Source organism: Eucyclogobius newberryi, unplaced genomic scaffold (genome assembly GCF_026437365.1).
Source record: "Eucyclogobius newberryi isolate DKJ021-1_F unplaced genomic scaffold, fEucNew1.0.hap1 SCAF_12, whole genome shotgun sequence".
Taxonomy (NCBI): Eukaryota; Metazoa; Chordata; class Actinopteri; order Gobiiformes; family Gobiidae; genus Eucyclogobius; species Eucyclogobius newberryi.
In genome coordinates this window covers 25,049,229-25,074,059 of record NW_027315746.1, presented here as the reverse complement: position 1 = coordinate 25,074,059, position 24,831 = coordinate 25,049,229, and the positions used below count along the sequence as shown (strand labels likewise).

Genomic DNA, 24,831 nt, shown 5'->3' with positions numbered 1-24,831 from the left:
TCTTAACAATCCTATGAACAGACACACTGCTGAACGTCTTCTTGGCCATTGCTGTGGATAATCTGGCAAATGCACAAGAACTTACAAAGGTCAGTGTAGAAACGCAGATGTAGTGAAACTTAAAATGCTCTATTGCTTTTCATGACACTGACATATTTTGGTAGGATGAAGAAGAGGAAGAGGAGTTTTTCAACCAGAGGTATGCCAGAGGCAGAGACGGCTTAATATCGGAGTAAGTTGCTGGTTCTATCAAGTTGTGTGAATGTCATTCACAGCATCCACATTCCTTGGCATTTCTCAGTGACTTCTGTCTGCATGCTGTAAGCAAAACACAGATCTGTAAAGTTAAATTGAATATGTTCATTATAGTTACAGGTGACCTATGTCACTTTTATGGGGAATCACCTGTTTGTCTCCTAGGAAATATTTACAGTATGTTGTCATTGTTTTGCCCTGAATGACCACAGTATCTATCTCCATGGAGACGGTTGAGAGGTAACCCAGCTTACGATAAGACTGCTTTTTTTGTGTTTAGCAAAAACAACAACAAAAACTATAATGAAATTGGAACAATCCAGGCAAAGCAAATATATCTCTATGGAGACAAGCAGGTTGGGGACCCTCCACCATAAAGGTTACAAAGTGCACCTTTAAATTATACAAATATCTTTAAGTTGTGGTCGCAGTTCAAATGAGTGCTCATTGTAATGCTTTGTCTGGGCTTTATCTGCATGGACAAAGGCATGTTTCAGACATTAATGATGCCATAAACACTGAATGATGCCTGAGAAAAGCATGACTACATGCATATTAACTACACCAGTGTTGAACATGTGTTTCTTGGCTTGTGATTGGATGCCATTGGTGGTTGATGACTTCCTGGTTCCACACACGCCATGATGATCTTTTCATTTAGTGAGATATGATGTTTTTGTTATACAGAAGAACTAGCTCCGTTTATGTGATGACTCCTTTTGTAAATCTGACTGAATGTTTCATCTGTCTGTTGTTGTTTGTCTATTTAAATGTTGGTCTTTGTTGCAGATGTTTGAGGACTGACATTTCTGTGCTCTGCTGAATTCATCATGTCTTGTTTTATGACTGTTTTACTGCACTGACCAAAATAGTAAATAGTACTATTGGCACCTGGAAGCTATGTATTTACTGATCAAATTTTCCTCAAATATTGCCCAACGATGGGAATGCTGCAAAGACTGTATTTTGGTCAGTGTCAGAACAATGTTCTGTGTCCAACACTAATGTCTTGTTTTCAAATGGTCACTCATTGATTTCATGGACAACAAGAATCTGAACTCCAGTAAGTAAAACTGTATGCATCTCTGTCTCACCGGCATTCTCCTTCTTTTTCTATTTGCCCGTCTCAGATATTGTTTACATTGCTAGAACTTCAATCCTGCACTTCCCTTTTGATTTTGTGCTATATTTTTTTCAAATATTATAGTGGAATATAATTTGGATGAATTTATGTTTTGTATTTCACATTTTTATGGATGATGTTCGGTTTTGTTTCCACTAACATGACACTAACCTTATGGTTAGTCATGGACGTTTTATTTTTGTTTAGTTAAAATAGTTTACCAAAAAGGAACAATATGACATTGTGTTTCTTTAGAGTAATAAAGACTTCTGTTTTTATAGTGGGAGACGAAGACCGTACCTGTACAGGAAGCGGGCCATCCACAGAGGCCGACCAAACTTCCCAGAGGAGGCTGATGGCGGGACAGGCGCCCCGGAGGAGCAGCCCCTGAACAGCTCCAAAGCTTTTCCCAATCGTCGTGAGAGACGGAGGAAAGTCAACATGTCTGTGTGGGAGCAACGGGCCAACCAGCTGCGCAAACGCCGTCAGATCGCCAGTCGAGAGGAGCTGTTAGCCAACCCCACAGAAGACACAGCCGAGACCCCCTCTGTCCCCCTCCACCCCCCGGGCCTCTCCTCTGAAGTGAGTCCAGCCCACCTGCCCGGGTCGCCCATGTCCGAATCAGAAGCAGCCATGTCTATATCCATCCCTATCCCAGAACCCCCCACCTCGGAACCTCTGGTGAACATCTCAGAGGAGAAACCACCGGCGTCCAACCATCGCGCCACAGGGGGGAGCCGCCACAGGATGGCCCGCAAGTTCAGACACACCCAGGGCCTGGAGGATGGGGCGAGGCACAGGAGACACAGGCACAGAGAGGCCCGAGCTGAGGCCAAGAGTCTGGACTGTACGCTGGCTCCGAACCAGGAGGGACGGGTTAAAAGGTCCCTCAGCCAGGACCCAAGGGTGCTGGACGAGCAGGAGGAGAAGGAGGAAGAGAGAGAGAAAACAGATGTTGTACAGGATGAGGATGAGATGTGTGTCATCAATCCATACGCTGATGTGGGAGAGGAGAGCGGAAAGTAAGCCTTGTTTTTTTTTGCTTCCAAAAAAGAAAAAGAATAAACTTGATAAAAATGTTGCATCATGTTTATACATGTTTTTTGCTACAGATTACATTTAAATCCGTCTGTGACACCTTTAATCGTAAATAAGTTGGATTTGCATCTGATATGTGGATATGTCATCGCGGTACACACACTTTCCTGTCTGAATTCTAGAGCTTCCAACCTCGACTCGGACGTCCCGGATCCCTCGGAGCCGCTGGTGGACTGTAACTGGTCGGGGCGGGCCGATAGTCAGTCAGATCAGCACGAGCCAATACACAAAAAAGTCTCCTTAGACGGTGCACAGGGGGCCTCCGAGCACACCACCGTGGAAACTGGAAACCACCCCAGAACCACCGGATCTTTCAAACATCACAAAATGGAGAGCAGCGTGGCCATTGACATGTCTTCACAACCACTCCTGGAGCTCACACCAATGACAGGTAGCACTTTTCTCATCACAACACCCCTGAACCATGATTGGAGGTTGTTTGCCAGTCTTCTCCTGGTCTGTTCAATACGCAGCCTGTAAAGGAAGTTAGCTGGATGCGTATAGAAATTGTGCACACACTTAATAATTATATGTTCATGTGCCACTTGAGAAAAGGATTTTTGGTAAAAATTTAGATTAATTAACAAATGAATAAAGTTCAAATTTGGTGCCGGTACACAGTATATCACAGTATTTCACAGTTTATCACTGTATATCACTGTATATCACTGTATATCACTGTGTTCTCAATCTATCAGAGGCACAACTTAACTAAGCAGCTAAAAAGCACAGTTTGAATGATTAAATTCCACTCACAATGAGAGAGTGAGAAAGTGCTGGGGTTTAGACTTTAATAAGAGGTGGGCAATATATTGAAACTTTAAAAATATTGTGAATGTTGGTTTGAAGATATGCAAAATTTGAATATCAAGTGAAATGTTTATAGTAAAAAATGCTACAACAAGAGCTGATTCAAAATAAAAAATGAAAAACACTTTCAAATCAGAGTATAAGGTAATACTTATGTGCACTTTTGTGATTAACTTTCCAGACATTTCACATTTGTCTGATAATTAAATCTGATGATGGATCACCCCCACTCACAAACACTCACAACAACCAGGTTCACCTGAAGTGTCCTGGAGGGATCTGGGTCACTCATGGGATAATTGAGTCATTTTACTGGAGAGGTCCACAGTCAGTCCTCACACTTTAATCACTATTGTATTTAAAAAAATATACTGTATTTTCCGCACTTTAAGTCACACAGGAGTATAAGTTACACCAGGAAAAGAAAATGCATAATAGAGAAGAAAGAAACACATATAAGTCGCATTTTTGGGGGAAATTTATTTGATAAAATCCAAGACCAAGAACAGACATCCATCCATCCATCCATCTTCTGCCGCTTTATCCGGGGCCGGGTCGCGGGGGCAGCAGTCTGAGCAGGGACTCCCAGACTTCCTTCTCCCCAGACACTTCCTCTAACTCCTCCGGGGGGATCCCGAGGCGTTCCCAGGCCAGCCGAGAGACATAGTCTCTCCAGCGTGTCCTGGGTCTTCCCCGGGCCCTCTTCCCGGTGGGACATGCCTGAAACACCTCCCGAGGGAGGCGCCCAGGAGGCATCCGGAACAGATGCCCGAGCCACCTCAGCTGGCTCCTCTCGACGTGGAGGAGCAGCGGCTCTACTCCGAGCTCCCCCCGTGTGGCCGAGCTCCTCACCTTATCTCTAAGGGAGCGCCCAGCCACCCGGCGGAGGAAACTCATTTCGACCGCTTGTATCCGCGATCTTGTTCTTTCGGTCACTACCCAAAGCTCATGACCATAGGTGAGGGTAGGAACGTAGACCGACCGGTAAATAGAGAGCTTTGCCTTTCGGCTCAGCTCCCTCTTTACCACAACGGTCCGATGCAGCGACTGCATCACTGCAGCCGCTGCACCGATCCGCCTGTCGATCTCACGCTCCATCCTTCCCTCACTCGTGAACAAGACCCCGAGATACTTGAACTCCTCCACTTGGGGCAAGGACACCCCACCCACCTGGAGAGGGCAAGCCACCTTTTTCCGGTCGAGAACCATGGCCTCGGATTTGGAGGTGCTGATTCTCATCCCAGCCGCTTCACACTCGGCTGCAAACCGTCCCAGTGCATGTTGCAGGTCCGGGTTTGATGGAGCCATCAGGACAACATCGTCTGCAAACAGCAGAGATGAGATCCTGTGGTCCCCAAACCGGACCCCCTCCGACCCCTGACTGCGCCTAGAAATTCTGTCCATAAAAATTATGAACAGAACCGGTGACACAGGGCAGCCCTGGCGGAGTCCAACATGCACTGGGAACAGGTCTGACTTACTGCCGGCAATGCGAACACAGCTCCTGCTCCGGTCATACAGGGACCGGACAGCCCTGAGCAAAGGGCCCCGGACCCCGTACTCCCGGAGCACCCCCCAAAGGACACCCCGAGGGACACGGTCAAAAGCCTTCTCCAGATCCACAAAGCACATGTGGACTGGTTGGGCAAACTCCCATGAACCCTCGAGCACCCGATGGAGGGTATAGAGCTGGTCCAGTGTTCCACGACCGGGACGAAAACCACTCTGCTCCTCCTGAATCCGAGGTTCGACTATCGGTCGGATTCTCCTCTCCAGTACCTTGGAATAGACCTTACCCGGGAGGCTGAGGAGTGTGATCCCTCTGTAGTTGGAACACACCCTCCGGTCCCCCTTCTTGAACAGAGGGACCACCACCCCGGTCTGCCAGTCCAGAGGCACGGTCCCCGAACGCCACGCGATGTTGCAGAGACGTGTCAACCAAGACAGTCCTACAACATCCAGATACTTTAGGTACTCAGGGCGGATCTCATCCACCCCCGGAGCCCTGCCACCGAGGAGTTTGCGGACAACCTCAGTGACTTCAGCTTGGGTGATGGATGAGCCATCCTCCGAGTCCCCGGTCTCTACTTCCTCTTCAGAAGACGTGACTGAGGGATTAAGGAGATCCTCAAAGTATTCCTTCCACCGTCCGACGACATCCCCAGTCGAGGTCAGCAGGCCTCCACCCGCACCGTAAACGGTGTTTGTGAGACACTGCTTCCCCTTCCTGAGGCGCCGGACGGTTTGCCAGAATTTCTTTGGTGCCGACCGATAGTCCTCCTCCATGGCCTCCCCGAACTCCTCCCAGGCCCGGGTTTTTGCCTCTGCGACAGCACGAGCCGCGGCTCGCTTGGCCTGCCGATACCCGTCGATGACCTCCGGAGACCTACAAGCCAGAGTGGCCTGATAGGCCTCCTTCTTTAGTCTGACGGCATCCCTTACTTCCGGTGTCCACCACCGGGTTCGGGGGTTGCCGCCACGACAGGCACCGGAGACCTTGCGACCACAGCTCCGAGCAGCCGCATCAACAATGGAGGCGGAGAACATGGTCCACTCGGACTCAATGTCCCCAGCCTCCCCCGGGACATGGGAGAAGCTCTCCCGGAGGTGCGAGTTGAATACCCTACTGACAGAGGGCTCCACTAGACGTTCCCAACAGACCCTCACAATGCGCTTGGGTCTGCCAAGTCTGTCCGGCTTCCTCCTCCGCCAGCGGATCCAACTCACCACCAGGTGGTGATCGGTTGACAACTCTGCCCCTCTCTTCACCCGAGTGTCCAAGACACGCGGCCGGAGGTCTGATGACACGACAACTAAGTCGATCATTGACCTCCGGCCTAGGGTGTCCTGGTGCCACGTGCACTGATGGACACCCTTGTGCTTGAACATGGTGTTCGTTATGGACAATCCGTGGCTAGCACAGAAGTCCAATAACTGAACACCGCTCGGGTTCAGATCGGGGAAGCCGTTCTTCCCGATCACCCCTCTCCAGGTGTCACTGTCATTGCCCACGTGGGCGTTGAAGTCCCCCAGTAGAACAACGGAGTCCCCGGTCGGTGCACTGTCCAGTACCCCTCCCAAGGACTCCAAGAAGGCCGGGTACTCTGCACTGCTGTTCGGCCCGTAGGCCGCCACAACAGTGAGAGACCTGTCCCCCACCCGAAGGCGGAGGGACGCGACCCTCTCGTTCACCGGGGTAAACTCCAACACGTGGCGGCTGAGCTGAGGGGCTATCAGCAAGCCCACACCAGCCCGCCGCCTCTCCCCGCGGGCAACACCAGAGAAGTGGAGCGTCCAGCCCCTCTCGAGGAGATGGGTTCCAGAGCCCAAACTGTGCGTGGAGGTGAGGCCGACTATATCTAGTCGGTATCGCTCAACCTCCCGCACAAGCTCAGGCTCTTTCCCCCCCAGCGAGGTGACATTCCATGTCCCCAGAGTTAGTCTCTGTGTCCGGAGATCTGGTCGCCGAGGCCCCTGCCGTCGACTGCCGCCCAGATCTCTCTGCACCGGCCCCCTATGGATCCTCCTGCGGGTGGTGGGCCCACGGGAGGGCGGCCCCACGTCGCTCTTTCGGGCTGTGCCCGGCCGGGCCCCGTGGGGTAAGACCCGGCCACCAGGCGCTCGCCATGGAGCACCCATCCCAGGCCTGGCTCCAGGATGGGGCCCCGGTGACGCCGATCCGGGCGACGTGAACTGCCTTGATTGTGTCGTCGTCATAAGAGGCTTCTGAACCGATCTTTGTCTGACCCGTCACCTAGGACCTGTTTGCCTTGGGAGACCCTACCAGGGGCATGAAGCCCCCGACAACATAGCTCCCGGGATCATTCGGGCACTCAAACCCCTCCACCACGTTAAGGTGTCGGCTCAAGGAGGAGTACAGACATTTCATCTTGAAATGCAGTTTAAAATAATAACAGATTAGAGAACATGGTGAATAGGTGTACGTATGCTAAAATAACACCTTCAGCTACATGGCACACAGACAACGAACTGTCATAAGTGTCTGGTATGTAAACGTAACATATTAACAGTTATTCAGATAACTATAGCATAAAGAACATGCTACAAGTTTACCAAAGCATCAGTATTGCCCCAAATCACTAAATCCATTGAATTCTTCTTCCTCTGTGTCACTTCTAAACAACTAGACAAAGTGCTGATTGCTCTTCTGCGTTGCTGAGAGCCTAGAGCGCCCTCTTGCAGTTTTTAGTGTGAAAATAATCAACATGTGAAATGCGGTTGCCAGTGTGAAAATAACGAATGATATCGCATATAATTCGCTCTGGAGTATAAGTCCTATGTGAAAAGGTGCGACTTATTATCTGGAAAATACGGTATACAAGGGATTTTCTCGTGTGTCTGACTTTCGATAACCGAACCAACCATGCACTGGTGACTCACTGGCTCTTTGTCATAGCTGTTCACATCTAACTGTAACATTTTTACAGCTATTTTACAAATGTCTTGTGGCTTTAGTGAGCAGTAAGGAGCTCGAGGCTTACCAGTGCGAACACAAAGCGAACAAAGACGAGACCACGGACGAGGAGGAGGAGGAGGAGGAGGATGACGAGTCACCACCCTTACCTCCGCCCAAACCTCCAGCCCCAGACAGCATGTTCATCTTCAAGGCGTCTAACCCGTAAGACAGTGCAAAGCCAAAGCGACCTCACAAAACGCTCCAGGTTTGTGAGTCTACTTTGTTCTATCCACAGCATAAGGAGGATGTGTCACTATGTGGTGAATCTCCGATACTTCGAGATGACCATCCTTCTTGTGATTGTGGCTAGCAGCATCGCACTGGCAGCCGAGGACCCAGTCTGCACCAATTCAGAAAGAAACAAGGTGCGAAAAAGATAATCACTACTAAATTATTCACAAATTTACAAGATTGTTTGGGGCCGCCCATAACAAATGATGCCATAGTTCTTCTTTTCCGAGCATTAACTGCAACCCATTTACTGTCTTTTTAAGGTCAAATCAACTCCTTTATGGTTTCATTTCACTGACTAGACCTAAAAAGGAGAGCCATGTAAAAAAAATAAACTTGCTTAACAGGGCTAGTCAATTTGCCTTACTCATTTTCCACCACATTGTCTTCTCTTTTCTTCGCACTAGGTCCTGCGCTATTTTGATTATGTCTTCACTGGAGTGTTCACCTTTGAAATGATCATAAAGGTGGGAGCTCGCCTGTACACATCTCCTTTCCGCCCCGTCCCTTTGTTGGAGTTAGATTGAGCATGTGTGTGTGTCCTGACCCGCAGATGATTGACCAAGGCCTGATCCTCCACGACGGCTCATATTTCCGCGACATGTGGAACATGTTGGACTTCATCGTGGTGGTGGGAGCTCTCATAGCCTTCGCCCTAACGTGAGTCATGATGATGCTGCTGCTGCTGCCTGCTTATGACTAGAGACTGACTCACTGCACCATTGTACTCAGCGACCTTCCTTTTAAATCGTCGATCTGATTTTCTTTTACCTCAAATACTGGTTATATTGATATAGTGTTATTACAGACATTTTAGTGTGCTTTCTATACTATTAACTTTACTAACCATGTGTAATGTAATTTGACTGTCGTCTTTTGAGATTTCAATGTGGCAAATGACTAATGATTTTTTTGTTCCTTTTGTCGCACTGTAGAATTTTTTTTGTGATTATATGTGTTGTGAATATAGCTGTGATCCTCAATTTCTCTCTTTTGCTTCAATTTTCTCTGTTGTTCCTGTGGATTTTGTCACTGTTGGGGCTTCCAGGAATGTGATGGGGTAAAATTTCACACTAAATGTTGTGAGCTGGACCGTTATTACCATGTCTCTGTGTTGTGCTGCTGTTGGTTTGCATTACATTACTCATGTTGTTCAATAGTTTAGGGACAGTGGCAGGTTTAGAGGTGAGTTGAAGCCTGGAAGATTTATCACACAATCAATTTTTTTTTTTTCCTCACAAGCCTAAAAGAGTTACAGCAAGATTGGAAAAGAACAAATGACAGATCAAGTTTATCATTTTCACAACTTCTCACTTATTACAGTCAACATTAACCTTTATAAACAGACACAAAACTTACTGTACCATTTGTACACATTGCACACGTGATAATAAATACTCACATAAAGTAAGCTTGAAAGGGAGAGGGAAGTAGTCACTCTTTTTGACTCCCACCCCCACTTCACTAGCTCTTAAGTGGTTGCTTTTACCTAGTTACATCACAGTTGTAAGTGTTGTTTCCTAGATTAAATTGAGCAAATATTTGACCTTTATATTTTATTTTAATGTCAATGCAATACAATTGATAACATATTTGATAACCTGATATATTATCATTATTATTGTGCTCTTTAACTACTGTCTACAGCACTGTACTGTATCGCTTTGTATTTAGCGTTGGTAAATTGTAGCAGTCGCACTCCACATAGAGACACATTCATACTCTTATTTTGTTGTTTGTACAACAAAATATGATACAAATGGTTTGTATTTACAGTAAGTTTACCACAGCTGCATTTGTCTTTGAATAGATCCTGAATATTGTGCGGCAGTGCATTCCTACTAAGTATAAAAATCAGCCAAATCAAGGACTTTTAATCCCAATCTGTTAGCATGTTGCAAATACTCAGTCTTACAAATATTTCTAGCTGCAGTGCATGTTTTTGCAGTATTGTTTGGGATTGAAGTGAACTTCTGTAATCACTGCTCCATTAAGTTAAATAAGGACAAACAAAACTAAAATAGAGTAAACAGAGAGCACTCTAACTTTGATTTATTGACTATTGAATTTTTTTTGTTAATATTTTAATTAGTATGTAAGAACTGTGGAATTTCCAGATTAATTTCTTATCAATAATATTTTTTTTAATTTGATAATTTGTTAATGTTCGTCCACGTTTTAAGTTCAATTAATCATTTACACAATTTAGTACCTTTTCATAACTTTCATCTGAATAGGAAATATCACTCATGCAAAATAATGCAAATAATATCAGTTTTAATCATTTTGACACGCTTAATATGTCATTTATGTATTATGAATTAAATAGTTTTGGACCCAATATGGAACCACATGTTACATTTCGTACGTACTCATCTTTACAAACTGTTGTCTCTCATTTAATCAGTACTCTGAGCTGTTATAGTACTATTACTTTCTATATTACTGGCTTTAATACTTTCTACACCTGCTGAATCACATTTAGAGGCATTAGCTTCACAATTGTGTCTTAAATATGTTAACATTAAACCGATACTTAATCCAAATCTCATGTTTATGTTTTATGTCTGTGACATGTGATAAGTCAGTGTCACCACAAATCCATGTCTAACTTATAATACATCGTTTTCCCAGGAACAATAAAGGACGAGACATTAAGACCATCAAGTCGCTTCGAGTCCTCAGAGTCCTGCGCCCTCTGAAAACCATCAAAAGACTTCCAAAACTAAAGGTACTCATTTGAGGTTTATAGAATATATATTTGCTGTAAAATGTTCATCATCAGATTGTTCCAAATTCCGTAATGGAGGCAAAATGAAGTAGTTCTTATAACATTTTTACAGATTAAATGGCATCAACTCTTAATACTAATTGTTTAAGTTTTCACAACTAGAAAAAAGTAAACATCCTGAATATTCCAGGGTAGAAATGTGGGTTTGATTTTCTATTACAAACAGCGGTAGAAATGGATGGATCTTATTTTCTGGCCTCAAAATTGAGCTTCACAAAATGTATACTTATTATATACTTTTTATTTATAAAGTATATAATATATCTGTAGATAAAATGAAAGACTATTGTGCGATTATCACTATTGTCATATGTCTGTGTATATTTGTCCAGTAAAGCAGAATTATCAGGATTTTGTCTTCAATAAAAATAAAAAATTGTCTGTAATAGTCTCCAAAACTCACTATTGCCTCTATTCCTTTCTTTAGAATGTTTTGTTAAACCTGAATCAGATTTGTTCATGACAGTGTGAAAAGCCTCAATCTGATTTCTTCAAATACGACCCTGGCCACTTTTATATGTGGCATTAAATCTGATTTGAATCTGATCTGTTGTAAAGATCACAATAATCTGACTTCTGCTGCTCTGAAATACAACAGGAGACACATTTAAAATGGGAAAAGATGGGAATTAAAAAGATGAAACCTTTAAACACTGCCAAACAAGGGCCAAAAATATACAAATACAAAATTAAACTGAAATGTTATGGAAAGTGTGACAGAGCTAAAATATAAACCTTTGCCTCCAAAACAAAAGATAAAAATGACTACAAACAGACTAAATGCTGCTTCGCCATTATAGTCCGTCTCATTATGTGATTTCACCAACCGCCTCTCCAAAACTGTCTGATTTGTGAAAGAAATCTGCAGCGTGCCGTGAATGCATCTCAATTGGTGATTTTGCAAACTTGTGTTTGGACTCTTCTTTAGGCCGTGTTCGATTGCGTGGTCACGTCCCTGAAAAACGTCTTCAACATCTTGATCGTTTACCAGCTCTTCATGTTCATCTTTGCTGTGATCGCCGTGCAGCTCTTTAAAGGGAAGTTCTTCTACTGCACCGACAGCTCCATGAACACAGAGAAAGAGTGTCAGTAAGTCCTAAACTCACACTTTCGCTGTTTGGTGTAAAACAATCTGCTACAACTTTTCACTGGCACTGTTTGTTGTGGATCTGTGGCCTAATACAAAGAGGTATTGTGTTGTTCGCTCTCCACGTCATGGCAAGTGCCAGTTTAATCAGTGACGGTGTGAAGGCTAACATCTGGGCTAATATGCTCCCCACAGAGGCTACTACATCGACTACGGCCGAGACAAAAAGGAGGTGAAGAGGAGAGAGTGGAGGAGGCACGAGTTTCACTACGATAACGTCTGCTGGGCTCTGCTCACGCTGTTCACTGTGTCGACCGGAGAGGGCTGGCCTCAGTAAGTTTGGATCGACCTTTTATTATCTTAATGGTTTCTTTATACTAGATACATCGTAGAAAATGTCTGATTTTCTTTTATGTTCTATTGACCACACTTGGGCGCATGAGGGATTACACAGACTATACTTAGATGTGTTGAAAAATGAATAAATCGTGAATGTTGTTTTGAAGATGTGCAAAATTTGAATATCATCTATAGTTTAAAAAAATGCAGCTAATTCATTTTTTATGTTCTAATCTTTCAAACAAGAGGATAAAGTGCCATTTCTTTACTTTAGTGGGTCATTTTACAGTCCATTCACATGTTGACATGTTTTTAACACATGTCTGTTTAATTGACAAGCAAGACTAAACCAGAGAGAAACCAGGACTAACCCAGGACTAAATCAGGACTAACCCAGGACTAAACCGAGAGAAACCAGGACTAACCCAGGACTCAACCAGGACTAGCCCAGGACTAAACCAGGACTAAACCAGGGAGAAACCAGGACTAACCCAGAACTAACCCAGGACTAACCCAGGACTAACCCAGGACTAACCCAGGACTAACCCAGGACTAAATCAGGACTAACCCAGGACTAACCCAGGACTAAACCAGGACTAAACCAGGACTAAACCAGGACTAAACCAGGACTAACCCAAGACTAACCCAAGACTAACCCAGGACTAACCCAGGACAAAACCAGGACTAAACCAGGACTAACCCAGGACTAACCCAGGACTAACCCAAGACTAACCCAGGACTAACCCAAGACTAAACCAGGACTAACCCAGGACTAACCCAGGACTAACCCAAGACTAAACCATGACTAAACCAGGACTAACCCAGGACTAACCCAAGACTAAACCAGGACTAAACCAGGACTAACCCAGGACTAACCCAAGACTAAACCAGGACTAAACCAGGACTAAACCAGGACTAAACCAGGACTAAACCAGGACTAAACCAGGGAGAAAACAGATCTTGATTTGTTTGTTCATTTATTGAACAGGAACATTTCAGAATGAAAATATTGCACAGTCCAGAGACAGCTGAGCGTATATTCCGCTGAAGGCCCTGGGCAGAGGCAAAGTGACAGCAGGTTCACAGTGTAATCCATAAAGTTAAAGCGCATCGTCACCATGTAATATTTGAAGGTCTTCTATGTCCTCTTTGCGTTGAGCGGATAAGCCTATGAAGTTATAAGTAGGGACTATCCAATAATGGTTCTCATTTTCGTCCTCGCTCCAGGGTCCAACAATTATGTATAGGGCACAAGAGCATTGTTTGTATTGCTATACAGATAAACGATAGTCCGATATGTCCCATGGTGATGTGCACTGAAGGATCGAGGACATCCTCTCCACAGCAGTGCCCTTCTCTGCGCTGCTATGAGAGCGCTCCACTCACTGCTTTGCCCCTGAAAAGCAGTGCCTGAACCCCAGAGCGCTCTCAGGCAAACATGTCCCCTCTGTCTTTTACTATGCATTCACTTTAATGCTGCTGTGCAGATTCGGTTGTGTCATTCATTCATTGTGTCACTGGGTACAGGGAAATGGAGGCCACTCTTCAATTCAGTGCATCAGAGGACTCCTGCTGAATTTGAGGAGATGCACAGTCAAGTGGATGATAGATCCTCCCAGGTTTTCCTCTAATGTGTCGCCCTTCTGCTGTGCCACAAACAAGTGTCGCCTCTCGTTCACCTCTCACACTGCGTTTGTGGGCTGAATAGATCCAGTGCGCTCCATGTATAGTTAGTACACACCATTGGCACGCTGGTGCACGCAGTTAAATCGTGCCAATCCTGTTTCTACTTTACTGTAGTTACATCTTATGTTTTTGATTTCCTGCGTTGCACACATGCAGGGATTCGCCCACTCTATTTTACAAACACATTTTCCCAAAACACACACATTAGTGATTGAGATGGCTATAGGTCAATGCTGAGCTGAGAAAGCAGCGAGTGTGAGACATTATGGTTTATTGGATGTATTGAATGTAAATAGTCATTATAGTGGCACTGGCACAGGACGGGTGTGAGGTGAAGTGGCACCTGGCACTGCGTCTTGTGCTCTTGGATAGGAGGGTTGAAGGGTCAGATCCAGCCCCACATAAAGATCCAGCACGCGTGTTCATTGTTTGCAGCCCTGAACTGCTAAAGATCAGCATGTGGATTAACAGTTTGGCCAGGTCACTGATGTGCTGCTCCGTGCGCTTTAGAGACCCATTTGGAGATAATGGGAAAATGACGGACAATATTTTGCTCCTTATGTTTTATTTCTAACATTTTAACAAACAGAGTTACAAACATAACAGCTATAAATGGGCTACAGTGATGACAGTTTTAGATTTCATTAATTTTAACTTATGTAGCCTAAATAAAAGGATTCACATTGACCACACTTCAGATCATGCACATGCACGTGTACTTTCTCGGGATCCTGACTTATAAAGGCGAGAGCATGAGAAAGACTAATCTAATAAAGACTCTAATAAAAATTAAAACCAACTGTATGGCATGACAGAGCTTCATACTCTGGATACAGCCAGATTAGGACAGGCTTGGCCTCGAGTTAGTCCCTCAGCATGGTGAATACCTTTGGTTTCTGCTTAGCAACAGAATCAATGTGCTGTGTTTTTTTACTAATTGTTTCCATTACCTCTGCCAGGACGTTATGTTGTTGCTCATGTTGGTGCGGCGAATATTATTTGACAAATCTAAGGGCAGTCCTGTCATCAAAGGGGAAAAGATTAATTAAGAGTCGCTCCAATATATTACTGGACACTAAACACTACAACACTAGAAGATAAATCAGTGGCAGACTTTATGAAGGAAAGTCCAGCACTCTGACTTTCTATGAAGCATGGATGCTAATCACTAGCTGTTTGAATTCCATATTAATTCAAACTTTTTGTATTAGTCATAGCATATGTTCTTGTGAACCGGCTTGTTTAATGATCTTTATGTGTTTGTTGTTTTGCTTAGGGTCCTTCAGCACTCCACAGATGTCACTGAGGAGAACATGGGCCCGAGTCGAGGGAACCGCATGGAGATGTCCATCTTCTATGTGGTCTATTTTGTGGTTTTCCCATTCTTCTTTGTCAACATCTTTGTGGCTTTGATCATCATCACCTTCCAGGAACAAGGTGACAAGATGATTCAAGAGTGCAGTCTGGAGAAGAACGAGGTGGCCTGTGTTTCACAAACTTTCATGGCCAATTGTTGATGTCATAATTATTTAATTTCTCTTTTTTAATCCTTTTCAGAGAGCTTGTATTGACTTTGCCATCAGCGCCAAGCCCATGACCCGCTACATGCCTCAGAACAGACAGACGTTCCAGTACAGACTGTGGCACTTCGTGGCCTCGCCCTCTTTTGAGTACACGATCATGGTCATGATCGCTCTCAACACTGTGGTGCTCATGATGAAGGTGAGTTGTATTCACAGTCGCAGGCTGAAAACAACTCTTATATTTGTCTATTTAATGCTACCTGAAGTTCAAACTAATTATTGATAGACATGATTAAATGTTCACAGTTACAAATTGAAAAATATATATATGTATGAGCAAATAAATAGACCCTTCCAGGAGATACACAACAGTTTTGTTCTTTCCCTTTCATTTAATGAAGCAGCAAAATAAATACATTCATTTTGACTTTCGTAGACAAAGCGGACATTAAGTGGAGTATTGATCAAGATCTAACTTCCAGCTACATTTTCCATTGGCAAACTTTTTTTTTTGTGCTATTTTTGGAACAATTTTCCCAGTATATTGTTATACTTAAGACCTGTTCATTTCTATTGAGGCTCTGGTCTTACTGACTGTGGTCGAGTGGTTGGTCAGTTGCCAAAACAGACCAGATTTTTCATAGTTCGCAATGTTTATCATTTAAAATACTTCATATGGACCTGTACCCGCCATCAGAATGCAGCTGTTCTGTTACAAACTCTTGAAGGATCTATATGTCAAGTGTCATGTTAGGTGCGTTTACTCTTGCACTCAAACCATTAGAATTTAGATTTCCCTGAGATTAAACTGCGTAGGACTAAACCTTGACAGGACAAAAGCAAATCTTCATCAGGACTAAACAGACTCAACCAAGACAAACTGTGAACTATTAAGAGTCCATTTACAATTAAATCGTTCCCTTACGGGCTATAATAAAACACTAAACTGCATTAATGCCAACGTGCCATGGAAGTAATTGATTGTGACTGCTCCGAGAGTCTCTACTTAACATAAGACAATACAGCGGGGTGTTGAGATCTTGCTTTTCATCTGAGTCTTTAGATGTAAATCCCACTGAGACATGAACCTTTTTTGCCCTCCAAATGAAAGGCAGTGCTTTTCAATGCGCTCCTGCTCCTCGCAAAACATTTACCAAAGTGCCTGAAAGCGAGATGACTGTAGGAGATTTACAACTCTGTGGGGAATATTCTCTAACGCAAATCTTATATGATTGTATCTTCAAACAAAGGTTATTGAATTGTTGTTATGTATGTTTATTTAGTCCGTTTTAGCATCATTCATGCCTTTATGCTGTGCCTTCCCTTTTCTGTTCTTTAGACTTATATTTGACTCTTAAGTAGTTGACCGAGAAGTGAAAGAAAAAAGTATTTAGGCTAAAGTTATGTTTTTGGTCATTGCAGTACCACTCAGCTCCGACTGCCTACGACTTTGTTCTGAAGCATCTGAATACTGCCTTTACTGTGCTGTTCTCTCTGGAGTGCATCCTGAAGATCATGGCTTTTGGTTTAGTGGTGAGGCATTACTGATTGTGAAAATAAGTCTTGCCTTTGCACTGAATAATTAAAGGCAATAATTGTTCTTTTTCCACAGAACTACTTCCGAGACACTTGGAACATTTTTGATTTCATCACTGTACTTGGCAGCATCACAGAGATAGTGGTAGACCTGCAGGTATTGTTACTGCCACATGTTTTTTTTGTTTTGTTTATTTTATTTGTATTTTGACCCAAAAATCTGACTTGGATTTCATTTGTTTTGCTCTGATCATGCTTCCCAAATTGGCTCATGTATCACTCACTGAATTTGACCATCTGTGTTGTCCTTCCTGGCTGTGCCTTCTGTCTGCCACTCTGGCCCTAACGTTTGTTTTTTTTGTGCCTTCTCGCCTTTTGCCACGCTCTCTATAACCGCTCGCATGTGTGACCGGCCCAGTCTGTCAACACTATCAACATGAGCTTCCTGAAGCTGTTCCGAGCGGCCAGGTTGATCAAGCTGCTGCGACAGGGCTACACCATCCGGATACTGCTCTGGACGTTTGTACAGTCCTTTAAGGTATTCCATCCCTGTTATGAATAATTGTCACCGGCTTGTTTCCATGGAGATGTTATTGCTGTGTCTGGAATATTCTTGTCCTGATAAATAGATATGTTTAGCAAGATTGTGAAACATTCCAGGCAGAGCAGCATCGCCATGGAGATCAGAAGGTAGAGAATGCCATTGTCTGATTTGGCACTGGCTTCATTTAAGTTCTGTCCATCATGCTCCCAAGTTGTGCTCGGTTTAAATGTTGGACTACTTTGAAGTTTGTTCTCAAAAAGAGAAATTAAAATATAACGTAACGTAATTTGATTTTATATCATGAAGATAAAAGAAAAAGGGACAAAAATGATCGTTTTAGCTCATTACTATCAAAATTAGCATTCAGATTTTACTCAGCGCTGCTCTGTTTTCTAACAACAGTTTAAATAGTCTGAGCAAATATGTATCAGACAAACAGTTATATATATCCCAAGATTAAGTTTGATCAAATGAATCTCAAAAATGAGGTTTGTCCCAAACGCGGTTACTCTTGCTACTTCAGCGCTTGTGCCAAATGATCTGGGCATGAGCTCATTGACAGAAGACAAATCACCAAGTTACACTGTGTAATGCAATGTGTAACAACCTGTAAAGCAATGTGTAACAACGTATAATGCAATGTGTAACAACTTGTAATAACCAGTAATTACTTGTATTAAAATGGTTAAAGTGACACTTCAGAGCTAATTTACCTGTGATAATGTATAATCATTTGTTTTTTTCCTAACAGGCACTTCCTTACGTCTGCCTTCTGATTGCAATGCTTTTCTTCATTTATGCCATTATTGGAATGCAGGTATTCAGTCCTACAGGCATCCGTAGAATCTGGTCTCACATTTTAGACCAATTTAGAACCACTTCATGACTAAAATCCCTTTTGCAGGTGTTTGGAAACATCAAACTCAACGATGACAGTCACATCAACCAACACAACAACTTTAAAACGTTCTTCAGTGCACTCATGCTGCTCTTTAGGTAAAACCTTTCTTTATTCAAATTCTAACTCATTTTGGATGAATAGTAAACACATTTGATATGGCTTTAGGAGTGCCACAGGAGAGTCGTGGCAGGAGATCATGCTGTCCTGTCTGTCAGGTCGGGAGTGTGAACCGGACACTTCCCTCGCGCCCTTCACCATGTCCCCAGACCACGAAGGAGGCTGTGGGACGGACTTTGCCTACTGCTACTTTGTCTCTTTTATATTCTTCAGCTCTTTCCTGGTAATTCATACTTTTTGCTCCTTAAATTTGTATATGATGGCTTTGATTATGTTTTAACTTCTTTTTTTTGACATTCTATCATTTGTAGATGCTGAATCTATTTGTGGCTGTAATCATGGACAACTTTGAGTATCTGACGCGGGATTCCTCTATCCTCGGCCCACATCACTTGGATGAGTTTGTCAGAATCTGGGGAGAGTATGACCGTTTAGCTTGGTAAGACTTTTTTTCATACAAAATGCTTCAGTTGTTTAAATAAAAGACTGAAACTGGCAGACAATGCCCCAAAACCACCCCAGGTCTTCATATCAGTGCATGATTTGTTTTAGCCAAAAGTTGACATGAGCAAAAATCTGATTTTTGCCAGGACCAGATTGGCTCAAATTTGACAACATTTCATGTTCAAATAAAAGACTGAAACTGGCAGAAAATGCTCCCAACCAGCCCAAGACTCTTTCTAACATGTAAACATGGACAGCGGTACATGTAGTCTGTGGTGCTATTTTTTGAGTAACTGTCAATTATTTCACGCCAACACCACCTAATTCAATGGCTCCTATCATAGCATAAAAATATGAAATTGCTATCAAAATTAGTCACTTAGATAATGAACCTGTACAAAAGCATTATGTATCTGAACTAAGATTATGCAAGTTCAAAGATAAGCAAAAGAAGGCTGTTCATCACAAAAGGACATTATCATTTGGACTGTATACAGTTTGTTACATACAGTCTGTATTTTAATCTGTTACACTGGTACAGTATGTGTTGAAAGAAACAGTGCTGACTATTGTAATGTAGCCTGCTTAATAAATAAAACCTAAATCTTACTTAGCAGGCACTATAAGCTGACTGACCATGTTCAAAAATGTAATGTTTTTGCAGTCACTTCTGCAGTTCAGTTATTATCCAACAGAGGGCAGTCAAAGTACAGCTTATGCTTGGACGCTGACTCTTTTCCCTTCCTTTCTTCAGTGGCCGTATTCACTACACTGCTATGTATGAGATGCTCACACACATGTCACCTCCACTGGGACTGGGCAAAAAATGTCCAGCCAAGATTGCATATAAGGTAAACTGCCAAAAGACTTCAAAATATTGTAAATGTCCTGAAACTTGAACGTCTGTGTCTTTAATCTAATCAGAGGCTGGTGTTGATGAACATGCCTGTGGACGAGGACATGACAGTTCACTTCACCTCTACACTGATGTCTCTCATCCGCACAGCTCTGGATATCAAAATTGCCAGAGGTCAGATGTCACAAATTTGCAGTCGTTTTAGCACAAATGTGAAAAATGTTGTTCTACAGGTGGTGAGGATCGCCTGGCTCTTGATTCTGAGCTACAAAAGGAGATCAGCATTATCTGGCCCTACCTGCCTCAGAAGAACTTAGACCTGCTGGTGCCCATAAATAAAGGTAAAAGAAGAGTAAATATTTGAATATATTGTTCTCAGGGATACTAATACTTGTAAATACTCTCTCGCAGATACTGACATGACTGTGGGGAAGATCTATGCTTCAATGATGATCATGGACTACTTCAAACTAAACAAGGCCAAGAAGCTTAGGCAGCAACTTGAAGCTCAGGTAATAAAAAGCAGGAAACCACGTCAAGAAGTAATGTTTTGAAACATCTGGTTCAGCCCCTTTAATCCAGACCTGCACTAACATAAGTGAAGTCATATATAAGGCAAAGTAGTTTGATCTTAACTTTTTGCTCTCCGGTCGCCCGTGTTGCTGACAGGTTATCAATCAGAGAACAGCTTTTTTTATATCGAAACAAAAAGGTCTGCCTAAACCTGAATGTAAACTAATATGATGTGTTTCTATCTGCTGTTCAGAAGAGTAGCCTGATGTTTAAACGTCTGGATGGTTCTGCTCTCCCTGAAGACATTCTGTCCACCACACAGCCTCTGCCCATGATGGCCCACAGTGCAGGCTCTGCTTTGTGAGTTCTGTGCATCATTTGATGGCACTTACATGAATGGGCCTGTTTTTTTTTTTATGTTGATTTGGCCTTTTTCAAATGCAGGACCAGAGGAGGGTTTGTGGCACTGAGCCCCATCTCACCACAGGAGCTATTTTTGCAGCCTGACAATGATTCTAGTCAACAGGAGAATATGGTAATAAACAAAGAAAATTGTTAAACGTTCACCATGTACATCTACACTGACACAATATCTTGCATATTCAATATGAGAACTTGCAGGTTGTGTGAAAACCTTTTCCCATTTTGGTGTTTGACAATTTTTCTGGCATATCAGCTCTTGTGTTGTCTGGTTCTGTTGTTTATTTCTGTGGAGGTCAGAACATAGTCTCTTGTTGTGTTCCATAGATTGAAAGAGTAGAAAAGTTTGTCCAAGACAAACAGGCAATGTTACAGCTCCTCAAACATAATAACAGTGGTATGAATAACATATACTCGGTATCTCGCACTTGTTGTATTTGTCTTGACACGTTCATAATTTGTCTCATTCTTTTGGCTAGTTATCTCTCTGGGCTAAATGATAATGGTGTGTGAAAGGGTAGCGGTCAGTTTGACATGGCCTGAGACAGACCACATGTCTCGATGCCCTGCTCTCTTGTCTGTGTGCCAGGTGGTCCAGTGCACACGGGGCCTTGTAGTCCCCTTGGAGCTTCTAGGCAGGGGCTTGTGTTTTCGGGCCTCGTCTATGCCACGTCTGGCTGTAGACCTGCAGGTACACACTGAGATCACGTGTGCATGGCTTCAGAATGCCTTGGTTACGATGTGAAGACGTTTAAAGGACGCTGCTCGGACAGGAGATGTTGGAATGCTTTGACTGCATTGTTTTTCCTGCATTTTCACAACCTGTCTCCCAATATTTCAGAATGCACCATATTGCAATGAAAGCATGATGAAAGGGTTCAAAAGAAATTGAGTTGTTGCCTGTGCAAGATGCAAGACGTTTTTTTAGCCAGCCCAATGACAGCATGTCCACACCACTCCTCTGTGTGAATGACTTTTTATTTGGTGAACTGCAACCTTTATTTATTGATTAAGTTTCCTATGAATTAATTTGTAGATTTATTACCCTGCAACTCTAAAATACTCTTCTTTAAATCAGAATATATGTACTGAAATCACCGTTGTGTGTGTGTTCCTCTTTTATTTGCTTGTTTGCGTGTAAAATCCCAGCAGGCTGAGGGTGCCAGCGAGTCACTGAAGCGCTCGGTGTCAACTGTGGGCGACGAGCGGGTGAACGGGCTGTGGCAGGACGAGGAGCAGAGTCCGGCGAGGCTGTACCGGCCCCGTCACAAGAGCTACAAGGCTGCTGGTCAGTGCTGTCATTTCCAGGCCGCTGTCCTCGGCTAACAAGGCTCTTATTTACTGTGTGTCACGGCTCTTACAGTTTCACGGTCCGAGCGGCAGCAGTCGGACAGGGAGCGTCGTCACCTGCTCTCTCCTGACAGAGGAGGAGCAGAGAGGAGCCAGCAGCCCTCACGCTCCTCCAGCACAGAGCGAGCCAACCCAGACGACAAACAGGTAAGTTTACTCACTGCCCATGGAACAAGTGGAAGGACTTAAAATATCTTCTTAGTTTCAATGTAGTTTAGATATATTTAGGTTTAAAGTTTTGTATAGCAGAAATAAAAGAGGGAATGCAGTTGTGTGATACATGGGAATAAAGGGCATGCTTTTATTTATTACATTTTTTGAGTGGGTGTTTTGGGAAGTGGTCATTTGCAGAAAGAACATTAGCATTTTGAAAATAGTAATATTAAATATTCACAAAAACAAATTCAAGTTCAAAAACACGCCTACAAAACATGCCAGTATCAAGAACTTATCTTCCAGTGATCAGCTTATTTTAACAACTATTGTAGCAAATACTCCATATATTTAACAGACAGTACATTTAACATTTATTATATTAAGCATAACTTGTATGTGGTTAAAAGTTTAGGATAGCAAATACACTTAGATAATGCTGATCAGATTTCCAAACTCTATAAGATGGACATATGGTATATAGATGGTGGATATACAGTAGTGCACAGAAGCGACCCAGGACAAGAATTAGGAACAAAAATGTCAGTTAGAACCTTAGAACCCAAGGTCACCCTTGAAAAAGAGTCTTGATTTCAATGCGGTCTTACCCGGTAAAATAAATGTAAATGAATAAATTGTGGTCACAATGTCAGTAGCAAAGGTAAAATCACTGAACTTCAGATCAGAGCAGTACCAACAAACTATTTGCTTTATAGTGTAATTGTATTACATTATTATGTTTAGAGACTTAAATGTGAGAATGCTGTTGGCGGGAAATGAGTTGAATGACAAAACATACCTGTACTAAATCAGCTGTTGTTTCGTTCCCAGGGCAACAGCTCGGACAGCCCAGTGCCCTCCACATCAGAGTCAAGCACTCCCAGCGGTCGGCAGCCTGTGTCCCGACCACACATCTCCTACTCTCCTCTGGCCAGCCGCCCTCAGCCTGAAGACGAGGACGAGCCAGGCAGTCCAGAGACCATCAGGAGAGTCAAGTCCAAGAGGGAGTCTAAAGAGAGCAAAGCAGAGCGGAGGAGAAACCCGTCTCCTCCGCGTCGCTTCCCTTCAGAGCCCTTCCTGGCCTCACAGGAGCAGGACGACGAGCAGAGCCCTGACCCCACCGGGCCCATAGAAACACTCACTTTTGAGGCTGCTGTGGCTTGCAGCTTGGGCCGCTCCAACACTATCAACATAGGCGCTCGCTCTCGGACTGGCTGGCAGGTCCCAAACGGACACTTCCGAAAGCGTCTGGCACAAACCACATCTGTGACTGGGTGTGATCCCCTTAGTGACACAGAAGAAGACGACCGGTGCTAGGGAAAAAGCACTTCAGAGGAGACCCCCGAGTTGCCCCATTAAGCAGTAATATTTATAAGGTTGAACATTTTATGTGGGATGTAGTGTTTATTTGAGACTGGCAAAGTTAACATTGTTAACTGTTATTGTTTACATTGATTTTAAGTTATGGTTGGATACTTGGATATAGTAGGACGTTAAAATGCAATGGATAAATTCTATCTCTCTAGTGGAATCATAGAAATGTTGTATTCCTGAATTGTTTTTAAAGGGAAAGCATGTTTTATAAGTGTACATGGTAAATATTTACTACCTTTAACAACCATAGTTTACTTAGATACACAGAGAGTTGTCCAAACTAAACCACTAGTAACTACACCATCACCCGAGTACCAGTAAATTAAACTTCTCACTGATAAGACTTGGGATGTTTAAAATATGCATCCTTCATAAATCCTACATCCTACATCCTATATGCATCCTTCATGCATCCTACTTCCTGAAACATTTTTCCTGATGAGTACTTGATAAAACAGAGTAATAATATTTATCAAGGGGATCAGATATTCATTTTTCTGTTTACTTGTTTTCTTTTCTCAAAATGTTTTAAATGACTTGGTATTGCGATAAACAGTATTTTATCTGTAAGGTGTGTGAATATGTAACTACATTTTCTTATAAATATCCTTTTTGTAAATACATTATGATCATCATATCATTTTCACAAAGCAAAGAAGAAACCCCGACACGTTCTGGAGATGAAGATGTGGACACTAATAGAAATTATTCAACAATGCTGGACTTTTTTTACAGTGCAAATGAATGTGTAACTTAAACAATTAAATATTGTTTCTTTTAAAATTTCTCCTTAATGTCTTACAGAACGAAGAATGGATATTTATTTTATAATTATTTCAACACACAACTTAGACAAGTTTTAAAAAGCAAGACCTTTAAAAACTTGTTTAAAAACAGCCTACATTCTCTCTTGTTTTCATATTTTTATATTAATTTCTATGAAGCATATCACTTGACTTTGAGAGCCACCAGCTGTGTAACTAATAGCAACAAGACATTTTCTTGCTGTCCTCATTTTCAAACGGAATTACTGTAGAAACACAAGGAAAATACATGAATTGCTTTATATGATGAGTCAATTACTTACTATTATGAGACGTAACATATATTCTTTAACATTGTCAAAGAATAAACTCAGCTGATGTGCTTTAAAACAAAGGGGTATGTGAATGTTTATTTTAGGTTTGTGTATTTGTTTTATTG

At 42.9% G+C, this 24,831-nt stretch overlaps 2 protein-coding genes across 6 annotated transcripts in view; one reads left to right on the top strand and one right to left on the bottom strand.

Annotated features, from left to right (window-relative positions):
• The window catches only part of LOC140356588 (voltage-dependent R-type calcium channel subunit alpha-1E-like), an 80,683-nt gene extending 56,950 nt beyond the window's left edge, over nt 1–23,733 (top strand). The window contains exons 20-50 of one of the 5 annotated variants that reach the window (XM_072441652.1): nt 22–89; nt 165–199; nt 1,660–2,400; nt 2,599–2,867; nt 7,763–7,925; nt 7,999–8,128; nt 8,402–8,461; nt 8,548–8,654; nt 9,043–9,054; nt 10,629–10,725; nt 11,714–11,874; nt 12,068–12,205; nt 15,174–15,375; nt 15,455–15,619; nt 16,843–16,953; nt 17,033–17,113; nt 17,375–17,494; nt 18,252–18,317; nt 18,405–18,496; nt 18,567–18,741; nt 18,830–18,957; nt 19,717–19,813; nt 19,887–19,992; nt 20,052–20,159; nt 20,230–20,330; nt 20,585–20,691; nt 20,776–20,866; nt 21,341–21,442; nt 21,901–22,039; nt 22,115–22,248; nt 23,086–23,733. In XM_072441652.1, coding sequence (XP_072297753.1) covers nt 22–89; nt 165–199; nt 1,660–2,400; nt 2,599–2,867; nt 7,763–7,925; nt 7,999–8,128; nt 8,402–8,461; nt 8,548–8,654; nt 9,043–9,054; nt 10,629–10,725; nt 11,714–11,874; nt 12,068–12,205; nt 15,174–15,375; nt 15,455–15,619; nt 16,843–16,953; nt 17,033–17,113; nt 17,375–17,494; nt 18,252–18,317; nt 18,405–18,496; nt 18,567–18,741; nt 18,830–18,957; nt 19,717–19,813; nt 19,887–19,992; nt 20,052–20,159; nt 20,230–20,330; nt 20,585–20,691; nt 20,776–20,866; nt 21,341–21,442; nt 21,901–22,039; nt 22,115–22,248; nt 23,086–23,571 — 4,592 coding nt within the window. In that variant the 3' untranslated portion in view covers nt 23,572–23,733. Of the gene's footprint in view, nt 1–21; nt 90–164; nt 233–1,659; nt 2,401–2,598; nt 2,868–7,762; nt 7,926–7,998; nt 8,129–8,401; nt 8,462–8,547; nt 8,655–9,042; nt 9,055–10,628; nt 10,726–11,713; nt 11,875–12,067; nt 12,206–15,173; nt 15,376–15,454; nt 15,620–16,842; nt 16,954–17,032; nt 17,114–17,374; nt 17,495–18,251; nt 18,318–18,404; nt 18,497–18,566; nt 18,742–18,829; nt 18,958–19,716; nt 19,814–19,886; nt 19,993–20,051; nt 20,160–20,229; nt 20,331–20,584; nt 20,692–20,775; nt 20,867–21,340; nt 21,443–21,900; nt 22,040–22,114; nt 22,249–23,085 lie in introns of all 5 variants that reach the window. The other 4 variants (XM_072441650.1, XM_072441649.1, XM_072441651.1 and 1 more) reach the window with 4 other exon arrangements.
• The window catches only part of rpe65a (retinoid isomerohydrolase RPE65 a), a 47,119-nt gene that overhangs the window by 11,088 nt on the left and 11,200 nt on the right, over nt 1–24,831 (bottom strand). The window lies entirely within an intron of this gene.